At 47.6% G+C, this 18,220-nt stretch overlaps 1 protein-coding gene and 1 long non-coding RNA gene across 11 annotated transcripts in view; both read right to left on the bottom strand.

Moving 5' to 3' along the window:
- ZNF384 (zinc finger protein 384) overlaps positions 1-9,638 on the bottom strand; it is a 29,712-nt gene extending 20,074 nt beyond the window's left edge. For 2 of the 10 annotated variants that reach the window (XM_014884157.2, XM_088160650.1), the window contains exons 1-4: positions 8,104-8,293; positions 5,415-5,481; positions 5,029-5,269; positions 4,366-4,687 (exon numbers count right to left, since the gene is read on the bottom strand). In XM_014884157.2, the coding sequence (XP_014739643.1) occupies positions 4,366-4,687; positions 5,029-5,269; positions 5,415-5,481; positions 8,104-8,156 (683 nt within the window). In that variant the 5' untranslated portion in view covers positions 8,157-8,293. Of the gene's footprint in view, positions 1-4,365; positions 4,688-5,028; positions 5,270-5,414; positions 5,486-7,736; positions 8,082-8,103; positions 8,294-8,434; positions 8,527-9,181; positions 9,232-9,558 lie in introns of those variants that run through there. The other 8 variants (XM_088160645.1, XM_088160644.1, XM_088160647.1 and 5 more) reach the window with 8 other exon arrangements.
- A 4,428-nt stretch (positions 9,639-14,066) lies between these two features.
- Positions 14,067-16,294, bottom strand: LOC148224702 (uncharacterized). The gene is made up of 3 exons (XR_015801244.1): positions 16,158-16,294; positions 15,526-15,629; positions 14,067-14,419 (listed from the first exon to the last, which is right to left on the bottom strand). It is a non-coding gene; the product is annotated as an uncharacterized LOC148224702 (long non-coding RNA).
- Between the last annotated feature and the right edge of the window lie 1,926 nt (positions 16,295-18,220).

Genomic DNA, 18,220 nt, shown 5'->3' on the forward strand with positions numbered 1-18,220 from the left:
TCCACATCCCATACTCTCATCCCCCTCTGTTCTGCCAGTTCTAGGTATCTCATTTTCCAGCACCTAGACGATCTGGTTCTTTCAAGACCCCTGGTCTTGTCTCTTTATAGCTTATTCCTGTGCTAGCTCTCCCATCTCTCCCTTGCAGAGGCTCCCCATCACCTCCTCTGCTGCATTCCCTAGTTTGTAGCCTATTGTTTTTTCTCTCCTCCTTTCCAATTCCCATCTCTACCAAGTTTCCAGATTTCCTCAACAAACAGCTCCAGTCCCTGCCCATACCTCATTCTCATCCCCACCATGTTTGAACCAAGCTGTGTCTTCTCACGTCTTGCCTTTGTGCCCATCAGAGGGAGAGGTTACTGTCCACATGGGGCACTAAAGACTCCTTCTGAAGCAGAAGGAGGAGCAGCTGTGCCTGAAGGAAAAGCATGCTTGGCCCTTCAGTGCAACTCTAGAAGATGCTTAGAGCTGCAGAAAGAGTAAATATATAGTCTAGCCTCACACAGAAACGGAGAGAAGTTAGGCTGTATTTGTCTCCTCTGTGGAGCTGTACTGTCTGCTGAGTGCCTGGAGTTGTGTAAGCCTCAAGAAACAGCAAAGAGAATATAACACATATTTCAGCCACCAAAATATAAATCATCTCAAAGTATTCTTAACGGAATTTTTCCAAGCTTAAAACTGGCCAAATTCAACAATATTGTCACAGGCATATGTGGCTTACAAAACCCATAGCCACCACACTACAAATTGATTCAAAACTATAGGAAGTTCACCAAACAGTAACACTAAATCCAGTAGAGGGAAGAAAAAACAGGCTTAAAACAAGACATGTCTGAGAAGATGCCCACCTGCTGTATTCAAACCACTGGTTCCCCTTGCATACATGATTTGCTCCCTAATGAGTGTTTCCATCCAGCTTCCTCACCTTCTACAGCTCAGTTTACTAAGGCTTCTGCACACTTTCACACCTTAGACTCATCTCAGAAGTTTCCTATGTCCCTCAGGTACTTATTGTCTCCCAACTTCCCTGCTGTTCCCCAGTTAAAGTAAGGGAAACTCAAAACTAAAAGTGGAGAAGACAAAGCTTGTTGATCACATATGACAGTGAGGCAGGCCCTTCTCAAGCCGACAACCTTTCTGTTGGTATCCGAGGCTCCAGAGCACACCTTGCAAACCCATTCCAGACTATAAACTGGTATTCATCCAGATTTTACTTAATACCAGAGCCTAGCAATGCCTATACAAAGCTCTCTTCCTCTTACAAAGAAATTACTCAGAGAACTGTCATGAGAAAGAGAATTGATGATCTGGCCCAGAGCAGCCAAACCACTTCATCAGTCTTGTCCACTGATCACATCACACTACAGACTTCTAGAAGTGCAGAGGTACAGGCACCACACCAGGACCAAAAAACAATCCTTCTGTATCCAGGACCTGTTTGCTACCTTCTCCTTAGCACCTTTGAAAGCACTGGGAAGAAGCCATGTGCTTCACAGTGCCAGCATCTTTCTAGAAAGATTCTTGATGTTGATCTAGCTTTCCAAAGAAAAAGCTAATTCAACGAAGATGTCAGGGAAGATTAGTAAAGAGCTGACGATGAATCCAGACAAGACTGAAATGACATTACTCGTGAAGGAAAGTGCTTCACAGGACTGGGTTAGATGCTGTCCCCTGCAGGTACAAGCATTCTTCCAGTAGCACAACGCAAAGCACCAAGCACTCTGCCAGACTAATCCTAAGGACAGATGTCAAAGGACAGAGATCTGCAAGTATTGTGAGCAAAAGCCTTACACCTTTTCTTAAAAAAAAAACAACCCTAGTCCATAGAGATTCTTGCACCACTTTCACAGCAGCATGCTAATTCACTTCGAGAGATGATATAGCAGTGAAACAGCTGCCATTTGCTGGAGCAGGCATTTCTACATTTAGTAAAGAATGTGATGAGCTGCAGTATATATCAAGTATGTATCAAGGTGTATGCTCCAACACCTTCCACATCTGCCTGGCTGTGCTGCTCATTCAAGGCCTTACTCTGCCTTTATCACCGCTCGGAGTCAGGAATTCCAAATACTAGCCACTTGCCCAGACACTCATGACAAGAGAGCTCACAGAGCTCAAAAACAAAGCTTAAAAATTAATTAAATTTGACAAAATAATCCTAGGCTTTAGGAACTGGGTATTAAATTTAAAAAATCACACTGATCGATGTAGTACAACTCCTTCCAGGAATCTGAGCACATTATTTTCAGTGTCTCATCATGGGAATCGGTGAAATCATACAAACGTAGTCATATGAATGCCAAAACCAACTCCTCCTCCAGCCTGAGAAAGAAGCAGGAGTAGATGAACCTCACCCACAGTCTTAATTTAGCTAGCATATGTCTGCATACTATAGTGACGGGAACTACTGAAATCATCCTCTAGAATACAGTAGGATCCCAGTATTCTTCAAAGTTTTAACTTGTGAGTCTATTCATATGCATATTATAGAGAAATGATTTTACTATGTTTCACAAAGGTGTTCTCTCCCACAGCTCCAAGAGATGATTGCGTTTTCCTTTATTTTTCCAACAATCATTTTTAGTTCCAAATTTGCACATGGAATGCATCATCCAAAGAGCAGATCTCAAGAAGGGCAGAAGTACTCCTTGGTGATCTTCAAAAAAATCTCAATTTAGCTCTGTCACACCTAAGCACTGCTCAGAGGAAGGTCTGCTTGGGGTGGGGGCTGGTGGAAGAGGTACCACACTCAGACTAAACAGGAAGAAATCTTAGAGATAAGGAAATTATATGTTCCTACATATATACTCATCTGTTTTTACCCTGCAAAGCCTTTTTCATGAGCTGTTACACAGACTATGTGTGTCCATAAAGTTTCTGCTGAGTCATTCTACTGGTCTTGGGAATTTTTTTTCAAACTTACAAGTAAACAAGGAGCTATAATTAAAGCCCTGGTTCAGCTTTAATTCTAGTGTTCACTGCCAATTGTGTCCCCTGTAAATACATATTTAACAACCTAATTAGCAACCCAGACTGTAAGCAGCTTGAGTAGTGTGGAACTGTGGCTAGGGCCCAAAATAAATGGTGGTATTACAAATAGCAAGCTACCTAACACTCCCACCCTTCCTCACCATACGCTGATTATATTTTCAAAGTGGAAGAACTGGGACATTGGCTAAGATAAAAAGGCTGATCCAAGCTCTAGTTTTGTACCCATTTAACTATGTTGATTAAAAAATGTAAACATTAAAAAAATGCTATAGTTAAAAGTGAAAAAATGCCTGAGGTGGGTGCACAGATTCTGTGTTGATGCCTTCATTTCTTATGGCTTAATGCCAGAAAGATAACTAAATCTGTACCGAAACAAAGAGCATCTAGGCTGATGAAGGAAAACTATTTGATATGGGATTCTGGGCACATTACAGGGAAGTGAGAAGACATATTCTATTTCTGTTTCAATATGGCTACTACTTTACCTATTATTTATCTTAATCATCTGTCAGAAACACCTATCACTGAATCACCACAAGTGCTTCTGCTTCCCACCTAGGACAGCCCATCACATTTACTCCTTACCACTTTCTGCTCTATCTGGTTCCCACCTTTTCTGAAACATCCACACTGATTGTCCTCTGGTTCAAGGATTCCCTCCTACCTTATCTCTCCCCTCCCCATCACTCATAAACTCAAGCCACATCCCTCCAAGCTCAAAACCCAGCCTCAGGGCTCAGAACTCTCCTCCCTCTTATCAGACACACTTAGGGTTCAAAAACACCCTCATGTTTAATTCAGAAATAAATTTTTTCCCTTGTTTTGTTTGGAATGCTGAGATAGAAGGAGATCACTTGGGGCAATACACACAGGAGCAGACACTATCACCACAGTTCACTTCCTGCTCTGTGTGTCTCCAGTTTGCAGTCTTTACACTGGACAGACTGGAGTCCTAACTGAGGAGCACCCAGGTACACCAGGGCTCTCAGCTACACCAGAAGTGCTCCAGCTGCACCAGACAGCACTGCACTCTGCAGTACACCAGCCATACTACCTGGCTGTGCCATCAAGGATATAGTTTAGCCTCCATAACATCCTGGTCATTAACTAACCTAGTAACGTTAACAACTATATATTAAGGAAATCAAGACTGTCCACTAAAAGGAAATCCTTAGTTTTGGGTCAACCCATCAGCTTGTAAATATTCCTGACCAGAAAGAAAACTCAACTCTTTCTGCAGCTCAAAGACTGTCTACTCAGGGACTCTCTAGGTACAAGGCAGAGATCTCTCTTTCCTCATGTAACCCTCTGAAGGGTTAAATACACCCCCATCCCCACGCAATATTACAGTCAAGGTTTAACCCCACTCCCCACCTGTATGTCTTGCCATCCTTGTGCTGGTCCTCATCATCCTCGTTTGTCAGCACAAAGGGGTCGCTCATCTCTGGCAGCCCTGACTCCTGCAATCGTTTCTTCTTCCGGCCCCGGGGTGGTTTGGGGGCAACTCCCCCACCCCCGCCACCTTCAGTGAGGGCGGTTGTCCCTTTCTTGGACAGGTCGGGAACCACCTGCAGGGCTGCCTGGGAGCCAGGGGGTAGCGCAGAGACAATCATGGGAGCTGAGATGGGAAAGGTTTGGGCAGAGGCGGCTGTGGTCACCAGAGAACCTGATGGGGAAGTTATCACCAGACCAGGACCTGCAAACAAAGGAAGGTGGAGGAAGTCAGTTATTATATCTCCAATTATGCCCAACCTCCTTATCCCACAGAAGCACCTACTTTTGACTATAACACAAACAGAAGGGTAGCTTCCCCTCCCAAAGCATTCCCAGACTCCACTGCTCGAAGTCAAACTTCCATAAAGAGGGTGGATGTATGGAGTACCTAGAGATTCACAGTGCAACCACACCAAGGCACGAGGTCCACACCATCAGTAAGACTAGGAGTAATCTACAGGCCAATAAGGATTCTTCAGGACCTCGTGTTTCCCCATCCCAGAGTCCCCTTCGTATGCTGCCGAAGCCTTTGGAGTGCCCTACCTGCTGTCATGAGCCCAGCAGACTGCACTGGTACCACGGTGATGTTCTGAGTCACAGGGGCTTGGCTGTGTGGTGTCAGCTGCTCTGGCTTGGTGTCCGAGTCCATGGAGATACCAGTGGGCAGGGCCACAGAGGTGGGGACTGTCAGCAAGGCAGGGTAGTGGGGGGGAGCCAGACTGCAGCCCTTCTCTGTGGGCAACAGCTGCTCCTTCATCTTGTTAATGAACATGGTGTTCTCAATCTAAAGGGGGGGAAGGACAGGTTTTAGAATATCCTGGCACAGCCTTGCCCAGCATTTGGCCAAGCAAGAAATGCAGGAGAAACACTCATTGTGCATAAACTTCTAACAGGAGGCAAGACCAACATAACAAGTTGGAAGATCTTACCTGTCCCGAGACGGTGGGCACTGCTGGCCAGAAGTACGGGGAGGAGTTGAAATGAGATTCTTCCATCCTAGCTGGGCACAGGGGGCAGGAAGAAGGGGGAAGGGAAAAGGAATGGAGGATAAGGAAGACAGACAGACAGACACAAAAAACCCATTAAACCCAAAGAGACTCCAACATGGAACTGACTCAGTCTAATGCTGTGACAGTTCCTTAACCACCCCTGTTTTTCTTGAGCAACTTCTCCCCCCCTTTTGAGCTATCTGCCCAAACAAAAAAAATATTTTCAAGAGAAAAAGGTGCCTGTTATTCCCATGGGCATGGGTCCATCTGAAATGCCCCTTGCCCAGTAGTCGTCCATGCAAAAAACAGGACTGACTAGAAACCCAGAACACATCCACATTTTCCCAATTATCATCCACCCAAGTACATGGCATAAATGAAGTCTGTGCATCTGCAACCAGGCAAATACAGATGAAAAGAGTTTTTCACCATCACAGACAGTCTGACCCCACAGACAATGAAAATTTTGGACATTGCCTGTCCCTCCATCCCAGCTCAACACTAAGGACCCAGATGGAGCAAAGGGACATTAGCATTATGTTACACAGGAAGAAAGACAGGCAGAGAGAGGGAAACAGACTTGCCCAAGATAACAGACAGCCAACAGCAGACCAAGAAGTCAAACTCAGGGCTCCTAACTTCCTGCTGGTCACTCCGGCCCCACTCTTGAAAGAAACTCACTCAATATTCCTGCTCTCCTCCAACGAGACTAAGCAGTAGGAAAATAACCTGATTCCCCCGCTCCTGAGAAACCCTATTTCCAAGTGAGATCATGTCACAGCTTTCCACTGCCCATTTCCTTCCCATCTTTGGGACAAGACTCTGTAGGACTCTGTCCCCAGCCAAGTGCCCACTGCTCCATCTCAACTCTCCCTGCATTCAGAGGACCAGTCAGACACCAAGAGAGTCTCCTGAACATAGAGGTATGATCTCTTTGGGAGCACTTGACTGAAGAAGCACTTTTCTTTCTAATCCTTACATTCCTCTGTGAAATACCATTAATGGACAAGGATTGTTACACTTGCAAAAACACTATTCAAAACTTAAAGAAATTAACAAAACAGTATTTTCTGAAGCAGAAGATACATCTATTCCTAACAAATATGGCAAAAGTAGTAGGTAAAAACTATGCTCAGAATACATCTGGCAGAGAGTGCAACCACTGTAGGTTTTTCATGCAGCTAGCTGCAAAATGTCCCCTCCTATTTCTGTTATGGTCTGTCAGTGGTCAAATAATTAAACAATATTTTGTTTCTGTAAGGTCTGTCTCAATCATCAGGGGAGCTCAGAGGCATGCCCCCAGTAGCATGAAACACTTACATTACAGAAGTATATCAGGACAGAATAAATACATGTGGAATTGCTGTGTGTGAGCCAAAATGCAAGGATAATTTTCCTCTACGTGGAGAAGCAGTATTTAAATGAACAAAATTACCCAATAATTTTGCTTTTATTAATTGCTCATGCAACAGCAAGGCCAAGTACTCCTGCCTCACTCACTCACTGCAAATCAACCAATAAACACACTTAAGGATAAATTATTTACCTTATGTTCGTGGCATGCAGTCAGACTGCTCACTGCCTGACTGAATTACTCTGGATTTACATTGCTGTGATTCAATCAGAGGCTGATGGGGCAAGACTCTTACCTTCCTTCCTCTGCTTTCTTTTCTGAGCCAAATTAATTATTAAGTACACTGCCCACAGCATAGCCCTATGCATGCAACACCTAATTACATGACTTTTTTCTTCCACAGGATGGACACACATGAGGAGATAGCATATCCTTGGCAATTGAGCACCACCTGAATCAAGAGGGTTATTTTGTTTGGAATTTCCAAGTTTGAGGGTTTTTGCTTGGTTTTGGTTTTGTTTTTAAAATAAATAGCCTATTATTTGCTTAGCTTCCACATCAAAAACACCAAAGTAAACCTGACTCTCCAAAAACACAAAGTCTCATGTAATAATCAGATGCATTTTCCAAAGAAACTTTGCAGTTGTCCAAGACTCCCTTGGCTGCAACTGCAAACTTCAGGAGTTAAAACAGAAGAATGTCAATTTAACCAAAAAACCTCACAACAGCTTTCTTATTAAAAAAGTAATGAAAGGCAAGTCCATTTCCAGATTCCAAAATCCAGACCAGCAGAGGCCAGGGCACTCAGTGGCCGCTTGTCTCCATCTTGTCTTCTACCAGAACTTCACAGAGAATCTAACTTTCGTTTGCTCAGTTTACCAAGAGTACAAGTCAAATATGGTTCTTACTGATTCTTCAAAGGATGGCTACGCTGATTTCATTAGACTCACTTAGAATCCACCTCCCCATCCAAAAATCTTCACTCTTGAGCATATTATCTATCAGGCCTCAAACTTCTGGCTTGAAAGGCTGAAGTATGATGGAGTTATAAGAATGTGGAGGAAAAGGAGAAATGGTGTAAAAGTTTAAGCTTTCATGCAATTTCACTAGCAAGCCAGTCTTCCAAAGGCAGAAAACAAAGGTAAGATTCCTCCACCAACCTACTGTCCTAGTACCCAGAGCTGTCCCTCCCTTACCCCATTTTTAGGCTAAAAGGGTATTTTGAAAACATGCACCCCTATTGGCAGCCCCCACTTAGACGCTGCTCACACTTACGTTACCAGAACTCTGCACGTAACCCTTCCAATTGCTCTATAACTACCAGACATGGGCTGGAGCTTCAACCCTGTACCACAGCACGTTCCCACTGCAGGGCCTTCATCATCCCAGCTTCCACAAACAGGCCAGAGATGGGACCTTCTTCCTATTCACCAGTCTAGTATCAGACAGATGTCAACGTACCCTCCTGATATAAACCAAAAACACTTTCTATGTACAGACCACAAATGTACATACACCAAAAAAACAACCAAGTGAACCAAAGAACTCACAAGGGACAAGGGATCTGGAGTTTAGATCTCAGAGAGTACTTCACAGATTTACATACTTAACGTGCTGGATTTATACTTCTTGGCAGGTCATCACTTTAATCATAAACAGACATATAAAAGCACGTGCAAGTATACGGTGAGGTAGAGGCTGTGTTTCTGGAAGGCACAATCAAGGTTGACTTTTAACACGGGTTCTTAATTCTCCAGATACCTGGCTTTTATTTCCTATTCGGCACAGAGTTTTCAGTCAACAAAAGGCCCTGAGTGTAATGCTTGGGAACAATTTAGACTGTTGTTTTATGTCTGCCCAAGATCTTTGTTCAATGACAAGGAGCTTTTAGGCTTAATTGCTGCGAAATACTAGGGCTGCTAAAAGCCACACAGGCTATTGGGATCAAAAGCAAAAATGCTTCCACGGAAATCATAAGCACCAAGAAGTTCAAACGCTGCTACACCTTTAGAACAAGCGCATTTGAACACACATCAGGAATATCCCAAATGTACCTGACAAAGTCCTGGATCCCAAACCGGCACACTAGAGACAGAACTTTGGTGCCGTTCCTCGATACTTGTATAGCCTCCACCCCGACCAGGCGAGCCTCTGTCGGAACAGGTGCCTGGCAGAGAGCATACTCTGCGCCTCAGCTCCTTCCAGGCAGTCAATGCCTTCTCCCGCACCCTGGCGCTCAAATGCCTTCACGCCCCCAACGCCGGGACCCGCGGCCCATCCCATCTCCTCCCACCCCGCGGCAGCCCCCGGGGCAGGGGCGGGGGTCACTCACGCAGCTCTGGGAGCTCCTTACCCCTCTCACTCTCCCTCCTCTTGCATTTCTCCTCCTTCCAGGGCCGGCTCTGCAAATAAACCGCCTCGGTTACCGGGGCGCCCGGGGCCCCGCATGGCAGCGGGCGACGATCCGCGGGGCCCGCGGACCGGGGCACCCCGGCCATATCCGGGGCAGGCGCTCCCCGTAGGGCCCAGACCCACCTCCCCCCGCGGCGGACGAGGGCGGGGCCGGCCCAGAGCGCGGCTCCCCCGTGGCGGAGCACCCGACACCGGGACAGACGGGTGGACGGACAGACAGACAGCCCGCCCTCCTCCATTTCCGCTTCCGGATCGCCCCGGCCCCGGAAGTCCCGCTGCCCGGCCCCCCGCCTGCGGTCCCGCCGCCCCGCACGTTACCGGGCTCCCCCCCAGCGGCGGCCCCGGCCCGGCTCCGGCGGCGGCGGCCTCCTCACCGGAAAGACAGCAGGGAGGAGCTTCCGGGTCAGGGGGCGGGGCGCGCCTCGGCGCTTCCGGGTCGCCGAGAGGAACGGAACGGCGTCATCAGCGGTTTCGCTTGAAAACGGGGCGGCGGAGCGGCCGCCGGGGGAAGGCTCCCCGGGGTGGGGGCACCGGCGAGGCGGCCGCAGCCGGAGGTCGGGGCGGGGGTCGGGCGCGCGCGCGCGCTTACCGGAAGCGGGGAGGGCGCCGGCGCGCGGGGAAGCCCGGGCTGGCGGAAGGGCGGAAGTGGCTGTGGCGGGCGGGCGCGCGGTGGCCCCGAGCCCGGCCGGCAGGGCCGCTTCCGGCCTCGCGGCATCACGTGATACAGGCGGGCGGAGGGGGGGGGGGGGGAAAGGCGGGCACCCTCATGAATATTCATTACCCTCCGTGAATTACTAATTCGGCCGCCGCCGCCTTGGGTCGGTGCGGGATGTGGTTGGTACAGAGGTCTCGAACACTGTGCTTGCCAGCGCCTGGGACCGTCCCGGCCCGCCGCGATGATCCAGAGGAGTTGTCCCAAAGTTTGGCTGCCAGCGTCGGCGATGGTCCCAGCCCGCGCTGGCTCCAGTGTTTCCTGGCACGCTGTTAACGTGTATGTCCTGCTAAGCCAACAGAAAGGGCTTCCCGCGAACTGTTTTTGTGCCAGAATGGGCAAGCTGGACCATCTCATTCCCTGTCGGGAACAGGAGAGCAAGGCCGGGCGTGGAGGAGAACAGGGCAACCCTTTTCCCGCAGCCGGAGGCTCCGTGTAACCTCACCCAAACACCAATTATTTCTATATTTGTAACCGTGCACAACTTGACCCCAGAGGGGGCTGCAACTCGCCCTCGCTCTCAGTCACTGGGAATTCAGGAATTCAGTTTCACAGATTGAGCCCACCCAAGTTTCGTCTGGCAGTTTCCCGCTGCCTCCCGTGCGCTGGCGCTGCCAGGCGCGTTGCCGTGCAGGGAAGGGAGGAGCAGCGGGCACTCACTGCCCTGAGCCCCGGGCACAGCGAGGCTGCTCCTGCAGGAGATAGCGCGGAGCTGCTCCATGACATGGCTAAGCCGGGCTGGCTGGTCAGCCCCACACCGACCTGCAGACACCCCACAGAATCACCAAGCCGCGCTGGGCTGTTGCTGGTCTGCCCTGTCTTACACACTTTAGGATAAGATGCATTTCGTTCTGCTACCTCCTAGCAGGGTTAACTTTGGCGCTGGGCCCACCTCCTAGGTCAGGTTAGGTTACCTTCCTCACCTGTGGTGTTGCGCGCCGGCCGTTTGGCTGAGCTGTTTTAGTGCTTTGACTTGAGAGAAACATCTTTTTTTTTTTTTTAAGTTGTTGCGTGAGTTTTCTGCCAGCTTGGCATGCTGGAACAGCTTTTCCTAGCCAGCATGAGTAAGAGGGTGGGACCAGGGAGAACACAAGCACAGCAGCCAGCGGTTAGATTGGCTCGGGCGATCGTCAAACCGCAACATCCGGAGCATTGGGCAGAGGGAAATCTCCCGGCTGCTCCGGCCACAGCGCCTGCCTGTCCCCAGGACGTGCTGGGGTATTGGTCATCGCAGGCGGCACCAGATTTCCTCCTGGGAGGAGTCACGATTAGCTCTGCGTTCCTCAGCAGGAGTCACATGAAGGCAATTGTTGATTTATTTAAATAAAAGGAGTTGGCAGCCTAATCAGTTTGGAAATTAATTTCCTTGTTAATTTGGGGGTTTTGACTTGCTCATGAATATTCACAAATGCTCATCTTGTTGTGTTTTTTTTTCTCTCTCTCCTCTATGTAATTTATTTTTGTGATTGTCAGATCACCTCTGAAGGTGACATTTCTCTCCGTGTTCTGCAACGCAGCAAATGTATTCAACTTATGCCTTGGAAGAGGAGCTCCAGCCTGGCACTGACATCTCTTTTACTTTTCTCTTCTTTGCCAGAGAGTCCTTTATAGCCTCCTTCCTCCCTGCATGCTGCCTAGGAAGAAACAGGACTGAGTCTCCTCGAAGAGGGCTGGCCTGGACTTGATAACTGGGAGTGTTTGTCACAATGCACTATGCCTGGCAAGGGAAATTGTCACTTGAGGATTGGGACAAAGTGGTTAATTTTTCTTAGGGTGCGTGTAGTTTTCTGCTCCCCCTCCCACCCCACACTGCCGAGCATCTTTCAGCAGCACGTGAGGCAGCGTGACTAACATCTGCCACAGACACTTGATTTGTCTTATCTCCTTTCCTTTGTAGGAGGCAAAGTCAGAGGAACACGGGTGTGTGTCTCTGGAGAGTACAGCTGATCTCTTTACCTTCTTTCCCAGCTCCTTGTTGCCTCCCTTTAGTTATTCTGGCAGCCCTTGCTCCTTTCCACACCAGGGAAGAGCATCCTGCTTGCCACTGCGGGTTTCTCCCTGGTGAGACATGCTCGAGTCCCACGTATGTGTGTTTAGGGCTTCTAGGATTTCATAACACTGACCGGCTGGGCTCAGCTAAGGAGCACGGTGAATAAAATCCTGTGTAAAACCGCTGGTGCTGGGGGCAGGAGGAGCAGTGTGAGGTGAAGAGGTGTCCTCCTTACGCCGTGGTCATGCACGGAGGCAGGCTTGGCTGAGAGCTGGCCCCACAGCAAGTAACGTGATGTGTGTAGTGGAAACCCCCAGGCCCAGCCTGGTCTCCAGACCAGCTCATTTCTTTAGAAAGGCCAGCGTTGGTACAGCCTCCATCTATCCAGCTTGCGCGGAGCTGTGTGAGGAGGGGTGGCCAGCGTGCACCAGCCATGGGGATCACCCAGCGGCACTGCCAGCCCAGGCTGAAAGCTGGGCAGGGGGTGACAGAGAAGTTCACAACTCTGCAGCAAGGAAATAAGCCAGCAGCAATGCAAAGTGACTGCAGGAGGTAATGGAGCCCTGGTAGGTGGAGGTTAGTGGAGCTTCCCTCCTGGGAACAGAATCATGTGAATAACACAGCCGGGTTCCCACCTCCTGCTGAGGGCACCAGCTCCTGACAAGCTCAGAAAAGAAAATGTGTGGAGAAAGCCAGCCGGTTACCACGACAGTTGCTCTCTCACAACTTTTGTAACAACTTCTGCTGTGCAGCTTTGGCCTGGGAGGGTGGCAAACACACACCTCCTTGCTGGCTGCCTGTTCCACCTCCCATCCTTATTGCCTCCTCCACAATCACATCTGACTGTCACGTTCCCACCTCAGCGCTTTCCTTCTTTATCTACTCTCCTGATTTCTCCATTTCTCTCTTTCTTCACCACCCCAACATAAAGCACCCACCCCTGGACCTTCAGTTATGATTACAGACCATCCTTCCACGGTGTCACTGTGCTTGAACACATTTTGTTTGCTGTCTGTGTGTAAACTGCACTGCTCACGGTGGCTGTTCTGGTAATATAGGTGGTATTTTATGTCACAGGATCCTACTTGGCTGGCTTCTAGGGCTGGTAAACCTGGCCTGATATGTTTGTTAAGCTGGCTCAAGTGGTACCTGAATTTGATGGGGGTACTGACCAGTAGGCAGAGATGGACAGATACACTTGGAAGGTGTGATGATGTAGTGATACACATTTTAAGGATGGTGGCTGTTCATTCTCACCGAAATTGTTAGCTGTTTGTAGGACAATATTTGGTTTATCCCGCAGCTGGTATTTTAATCCTGAGAGTACATTTCTCAGCAAGGTGTGTTGTCCTCACTCTTTTCAGGGAACTGACATCTCTTTGGCAATCAGCTGATTAAATCCCCTGGCAGCACACAGCAGAGAGCATTTCAGCACATCATTCTTGGTCGGGCTTTTTGATTGTTGTTTTTTTTTTTTCTTCTTTTTTTTCTGTTGCATGGAAATAGATTGCATTTTCCCCTGCTTGGTAACTTTTCTGCTTAGTGTTGTTTAAGCTTTTAGAAATACACAATAATGGAGAGTTATAGATGCGTGTCATCCTGCACACGCTTGGTTGCCTGAATCATTTCGTTATAGTGGCATCTTGCTCTCTTAAGGGCAAGGAGCAGAAACCACACACCTGGGATACACTCTGGAATTTGAAGCATATGCAGCAACCATCTAATTCTTTTTCACTGAAAGAAGTAGGTTTCTCTGGAACTGTGAACTTGGAGGTGGGTCCCTGTTGGGCAGGAATCTAACAACCTGTGATTGGATCAGCTTTGGCTCCAGGCTGAGTTCATTTGGCCACTGTAGTGTAGTAAGGGCAGTTAGTTGCTGAAACTTCTGGCCGATGTGCCATGAATACAAATCCCATAATTTTGAAGGAGAAAAAGGTATCACTCACTGGATGTGTCAGGACAGCAAGAGTGGCTGAGGACCTTCAGCACCGGGAAAAAATCACAGTTACATCAGAAGTGCCTGAGAGGGTCTCTCTTGAGTGGGCACAGCCAAAGCACATCACATGTGCACAAACAAAGCCTACTCTAGTAGAGTGATAAGTTTTAAGTGTCAAAACCCCCTATATTTTATTAGATCCCCACAAAAGTTATCAAGAAGCATTTTAAACATGATTCAGCAATCAGCCCTTCAAGCAATGATGGTTCCCTGAAGCCTAGGCTGCATTAGCAAAGGTGTAGTCAGCAGATCAAGGGAAATTATTATTCCCATCCACCTGAGAGGTGTGAGGCTCCATCTGGAAGATTACACCCAGGACTGGCTCCTCAGTACAAGATGGGTGTTGACAGACTGCAGCGTGGCCAGCAAAAGGCCCCCAAGGTGGAGGGGTAGAGCACACAGTGCACGAGGAGAAGGCTGGGGAGCTGGGTTTGTTAAACAGGGAACACCGAGGGGGTGTCTAGTTGCTGTCAGCTCCTACCTAAAGGAAAGCCACAGAGAAGAGGAAACCACACTCTGAAAAGGCAGCAAACAAGGGTCAAGAAACAAGGGACAAATGGTGAAACAAACAAAATCTAAACATGCATAAGAAAAAATTTCTTCCCCTTGAGAGCAGTTCAGTAGGGAAAGAGGTGCCTAAAAAGACTGGGATATTTCCATCCTTGGAGGTGTTCAGAAGCTGTGTGAGGAAGGCCCTAAGCAAGCTGGTCTAGCTTTGGAGTTACCCTGCTATAAGCAGGGAATTGGACTAGAGACTTTTAGAAATCTCTTCCCACCTGACTTTTTGTGTAGGTCAGTGTTTTTGTATTGCTGATCTTCCATGAACCAATGTTCAGTGTCTTCATAACGCTGTGAGCCAGAAGGGCAGTATGCTCGTTTGGCCCCGTGGAAATGCATCTGTGCTGACAGCAGCATTAGCATCTGTAAAGCCTTTCTGCACGAATGTCTCTTCTCCAGCTGGCTCACCACCCTCTGTAGCACAACTTGTCCCATTTTATACTACAGATGAATCTCCTAACAGCAAGATCTGGTTGGTTTGGGGGTGACTTCTCAAGCTGTGACACCTGTGTTTTTCTGAACAGTAGCAATCACTGAAATGTCATTTAAAACTATATATTGCAGTATATGAGTTCCCTCCCTACACAGAACCTTTAATAACTTTAATAACTCCTTTAAATTCTTGGTTTAGGTGCCTGCATGTTCCTTTGCAGTCAGAGAATCAGTGATGAGTTTCAGGGGATCTCTGTTCCCTTTCAGAAGTTAAACAGTCACTTCTCAAGCCCCCTCTTTTTGAGAAACATGCCTCTGTGATATCCTAAACTGTGGCTTTCAGCTCACCAGGAGAGCAGAGAGGTGGGTGCTCGGCAGATGCACTCCTCACACCACCTCCAGTGCTCACCACAGTGCTGCTAAAACACCTCTGGGTCTTTACAGCTGCCTCATATCATTTCTCAATAAGAAGGATGATGCTGAAAAAGGTGGGAGAAGAGGATAGAAGAAAGGGTAGAGAACAGTAACTTGATGTATTAAGGCAAAAGCAAACCTCGAGAAGCTCTGTAGAAGCAAGACTGGAGCTCACCACTTTACCTTGGTATTTGTGGGGTTTTTTTTCACAGCTGTCCGAGGAAGCAGCAGTTCTGGGAGCAAAGATTTGCAGCATATCCATCAACTTCAGAGTAAGCATGTCAGGGCTGGGAAAAAGGAGCTATATTTCAGGAAGAGAGAAAACAAAGTACTCTGGGCAGCTGCAAACCCATTAGTCTAGTCTCAACAGAGTATAAGGTTAAGAACAAATTACAGAAGGAAAACAGAATTAAAGCTACAGCAGTAAGTGGAAAATGGAATCAAATACAAAATGGGTTTATCAACAAAAGCACTGTGTGCCCTTAACTTGATCCTTTTCTTTACCTCCTTTCCCTTACCTGGGTGAAAAAAGAAATTGGTAAATCTAATCTAGCTGGATTTCAGTAGGGCATTTGATGCAGTAAGGGCTGGAAGGCAGCTAGATAAGCTGAAGTGAAAGGAATTAGTAGGAGAATTTTAGGTGGGTAAAATGCCAGGCAGAGGCAGATGATGTGTGGAGTCAAAAGGGAACTGCCACCATGGAGGAATGTCACTGGCCTTGGGAATAATTCTGCTTGCAGTAATGGCTCTAGCTCAGCAAAAAGCAGCGTGAAAAGGAAGTTTGCTGATTAAATGCATTTAGGAGAATTACTCACAGTCTGAAGCAGAGAAGTGTGAGGTCCTGTTCTTCAGTCCTGCTAACAGCAATGTCTTTTACACAGAGAGATTCGCTGGTTAGAAATGACAGAAGAAGAGACAGATCTGGGTGTATTCATCATTCACGAGATGATTATGAAGCCCCGATGTGACGTGATCACAAAGACAACAGCCTTAAAGAGATCATTAAGTTAATCTTATTTAGGATGCTATATACAATTTGTCACTCATATTCAGAAGTAGGCTCAGGGCTAGCAGCAGTGTGGGGGAGCTGGAATAATAGAGTATGTCACCGTGCCTACCCCTGCTGTCCATACGAGTGGACATGGAGCCTTCCTTCACTTAGCAAAAGGCTGGAATGGATGAACTTCTCTCTAAAAATCCATTTTATGCACAGGGATGTGCACAGTGAAATGAGCCATTACAGAAGGGAAGGAGCTCAGCCATGATTTAGTTGGGCAGTTCCTTTCTGTTCTGAGTTTGGCTCTTTTTAAGGCTGCACAGATTTACCTCTCCCTGCAATTTGCTGTGCTTCCTTGGCAGGCAGAGCAGGTTAGCATGACAAGCACAGCATCAGAAGAAAAGATGTGCTGAACACAGGCCCACAAGCCCACATTTTTCTGCTCCATCCTCCAAAGAGTTTTTCCTTCAAGGGTGAGAGATCAGTCCAAAGTCTTGTGCTCTTTATGCAGGTGACATCTTGATGTTTCTCCCAAACAATGCCTGCTCCCATAAGCTATCTCAGAAAGTAAGTTTAAAACCCAGCATCTCAGAAAAGGCATGGTTCTTTGGAGAAATACACAAAAGCCCGTTTGAACTAAATGTGCCACGTGCCTGTGCAGCAGAACTGAAAGTGTTTCATCGTGCTGGTTTTCATGTTGAGGAAAGAATGGGAGGTCTTGAACCTGGTTTACACCTGGATGGGGAATAGTGCTGATCTAACACTTGACTGGGGGTGGAAGGGATGCAGTAAGTATAGCTTGCTGCAGCTTGCTTCTGACAATGATTTCTGAGGTTTATTTAATTTAATTGGGGGAAATTAAATTGGGACAAGACCTCAGGCAATCATGTAATTCAGCCTACTGACCTGACGACAAGATTAAGTAAGCACAACTCATTCCTGACAGATATTTGTTGAGCCTGTTCTCAACAGCCTACAGTGACAAGGCTCCCTGGCCAATCTAGTCCAGCGTTTTATTGCTCGATAGTTAAAAAGCTTTTTCTATCACACAGCTTAAGCTCTCAGTGATGAAAATGAATCTAGCGATTTCCACAACCCCACTGAAAAGTCTCTATCCACCCTGACAGTGCAATCACCCCAAACCAGCTGTATATACTTTTTGGCAATTGTGTGCACCTTTTGGCAATTCCAACTGTGTTTTTTTCCACTGTTTGTGCCTTTCACTCTATCAAAAGCTTTGGAGTCAAGAAGTATCACATTTACTACACCCCCCCCCCCACTCCACTAGTGCAGTTACCCTGTCAGACAGCGAGGTTAGATGGGCTTAATGTGATCTTCCTGATGAATTGAAGTTGGAGGGTTTTTTCAGGTTTGAAGTGCACATTGGAGGGGAAGCTAATTCATTCGTGCAGCTGCTGCCTGACAGGGATGAGAAAGAGGCTGGGGGAGAGAGGCTTGGGGCTATGGCCTGCTGAAGGGGAAGGAGGCAAATCCAGCCAGGATAAAACGCAGTGCTGGACAAGTAGTCTGCTGTTTGGGTTCTAGGGATAACAGAGTCTGCCAGGAGCCCCGTGGGTAAGCACTGCAAAGTGTGGAAGGACGGTCTGCTACAAGTGTTTTAACAGTGTGTAACATCAGAGATGCATCAAGTCTGTGCACCGTGAACCCCTCTGGAATTCATTATGGACTAAAACATGCTGAGAGGTTTTCAGAGATAACAGGCTTGGGCTGCATCACTCTGGGTGGCTTTTCAGATTTCAGCAGCGCTTGCGCCTTTATTGTATCCCAGAGTTTTCACGGCATCTGGAGCAGATCCCTCAGGGCAAGACTCCCAAGTTTCAGGTAAACATCACGTTCAGGGAAGTACTTTTTTAGATGTGT

The sequence above is a fragment of the Sturnus vulgaris genome, chromosome 2 (assembly GCF_052056855.1).
Source record: "Sturnus vulgaris isolate bStuVul1 chromosome 2, bStuVul1.hap1, whole genome shotgun sequence".
Classification (NCBI taxonomy): Eukaryota; Metazoa; Chordata; class Aves; order Passeriformes; family Sturnidae; genus Sturnus; species Sturnus vulgaris.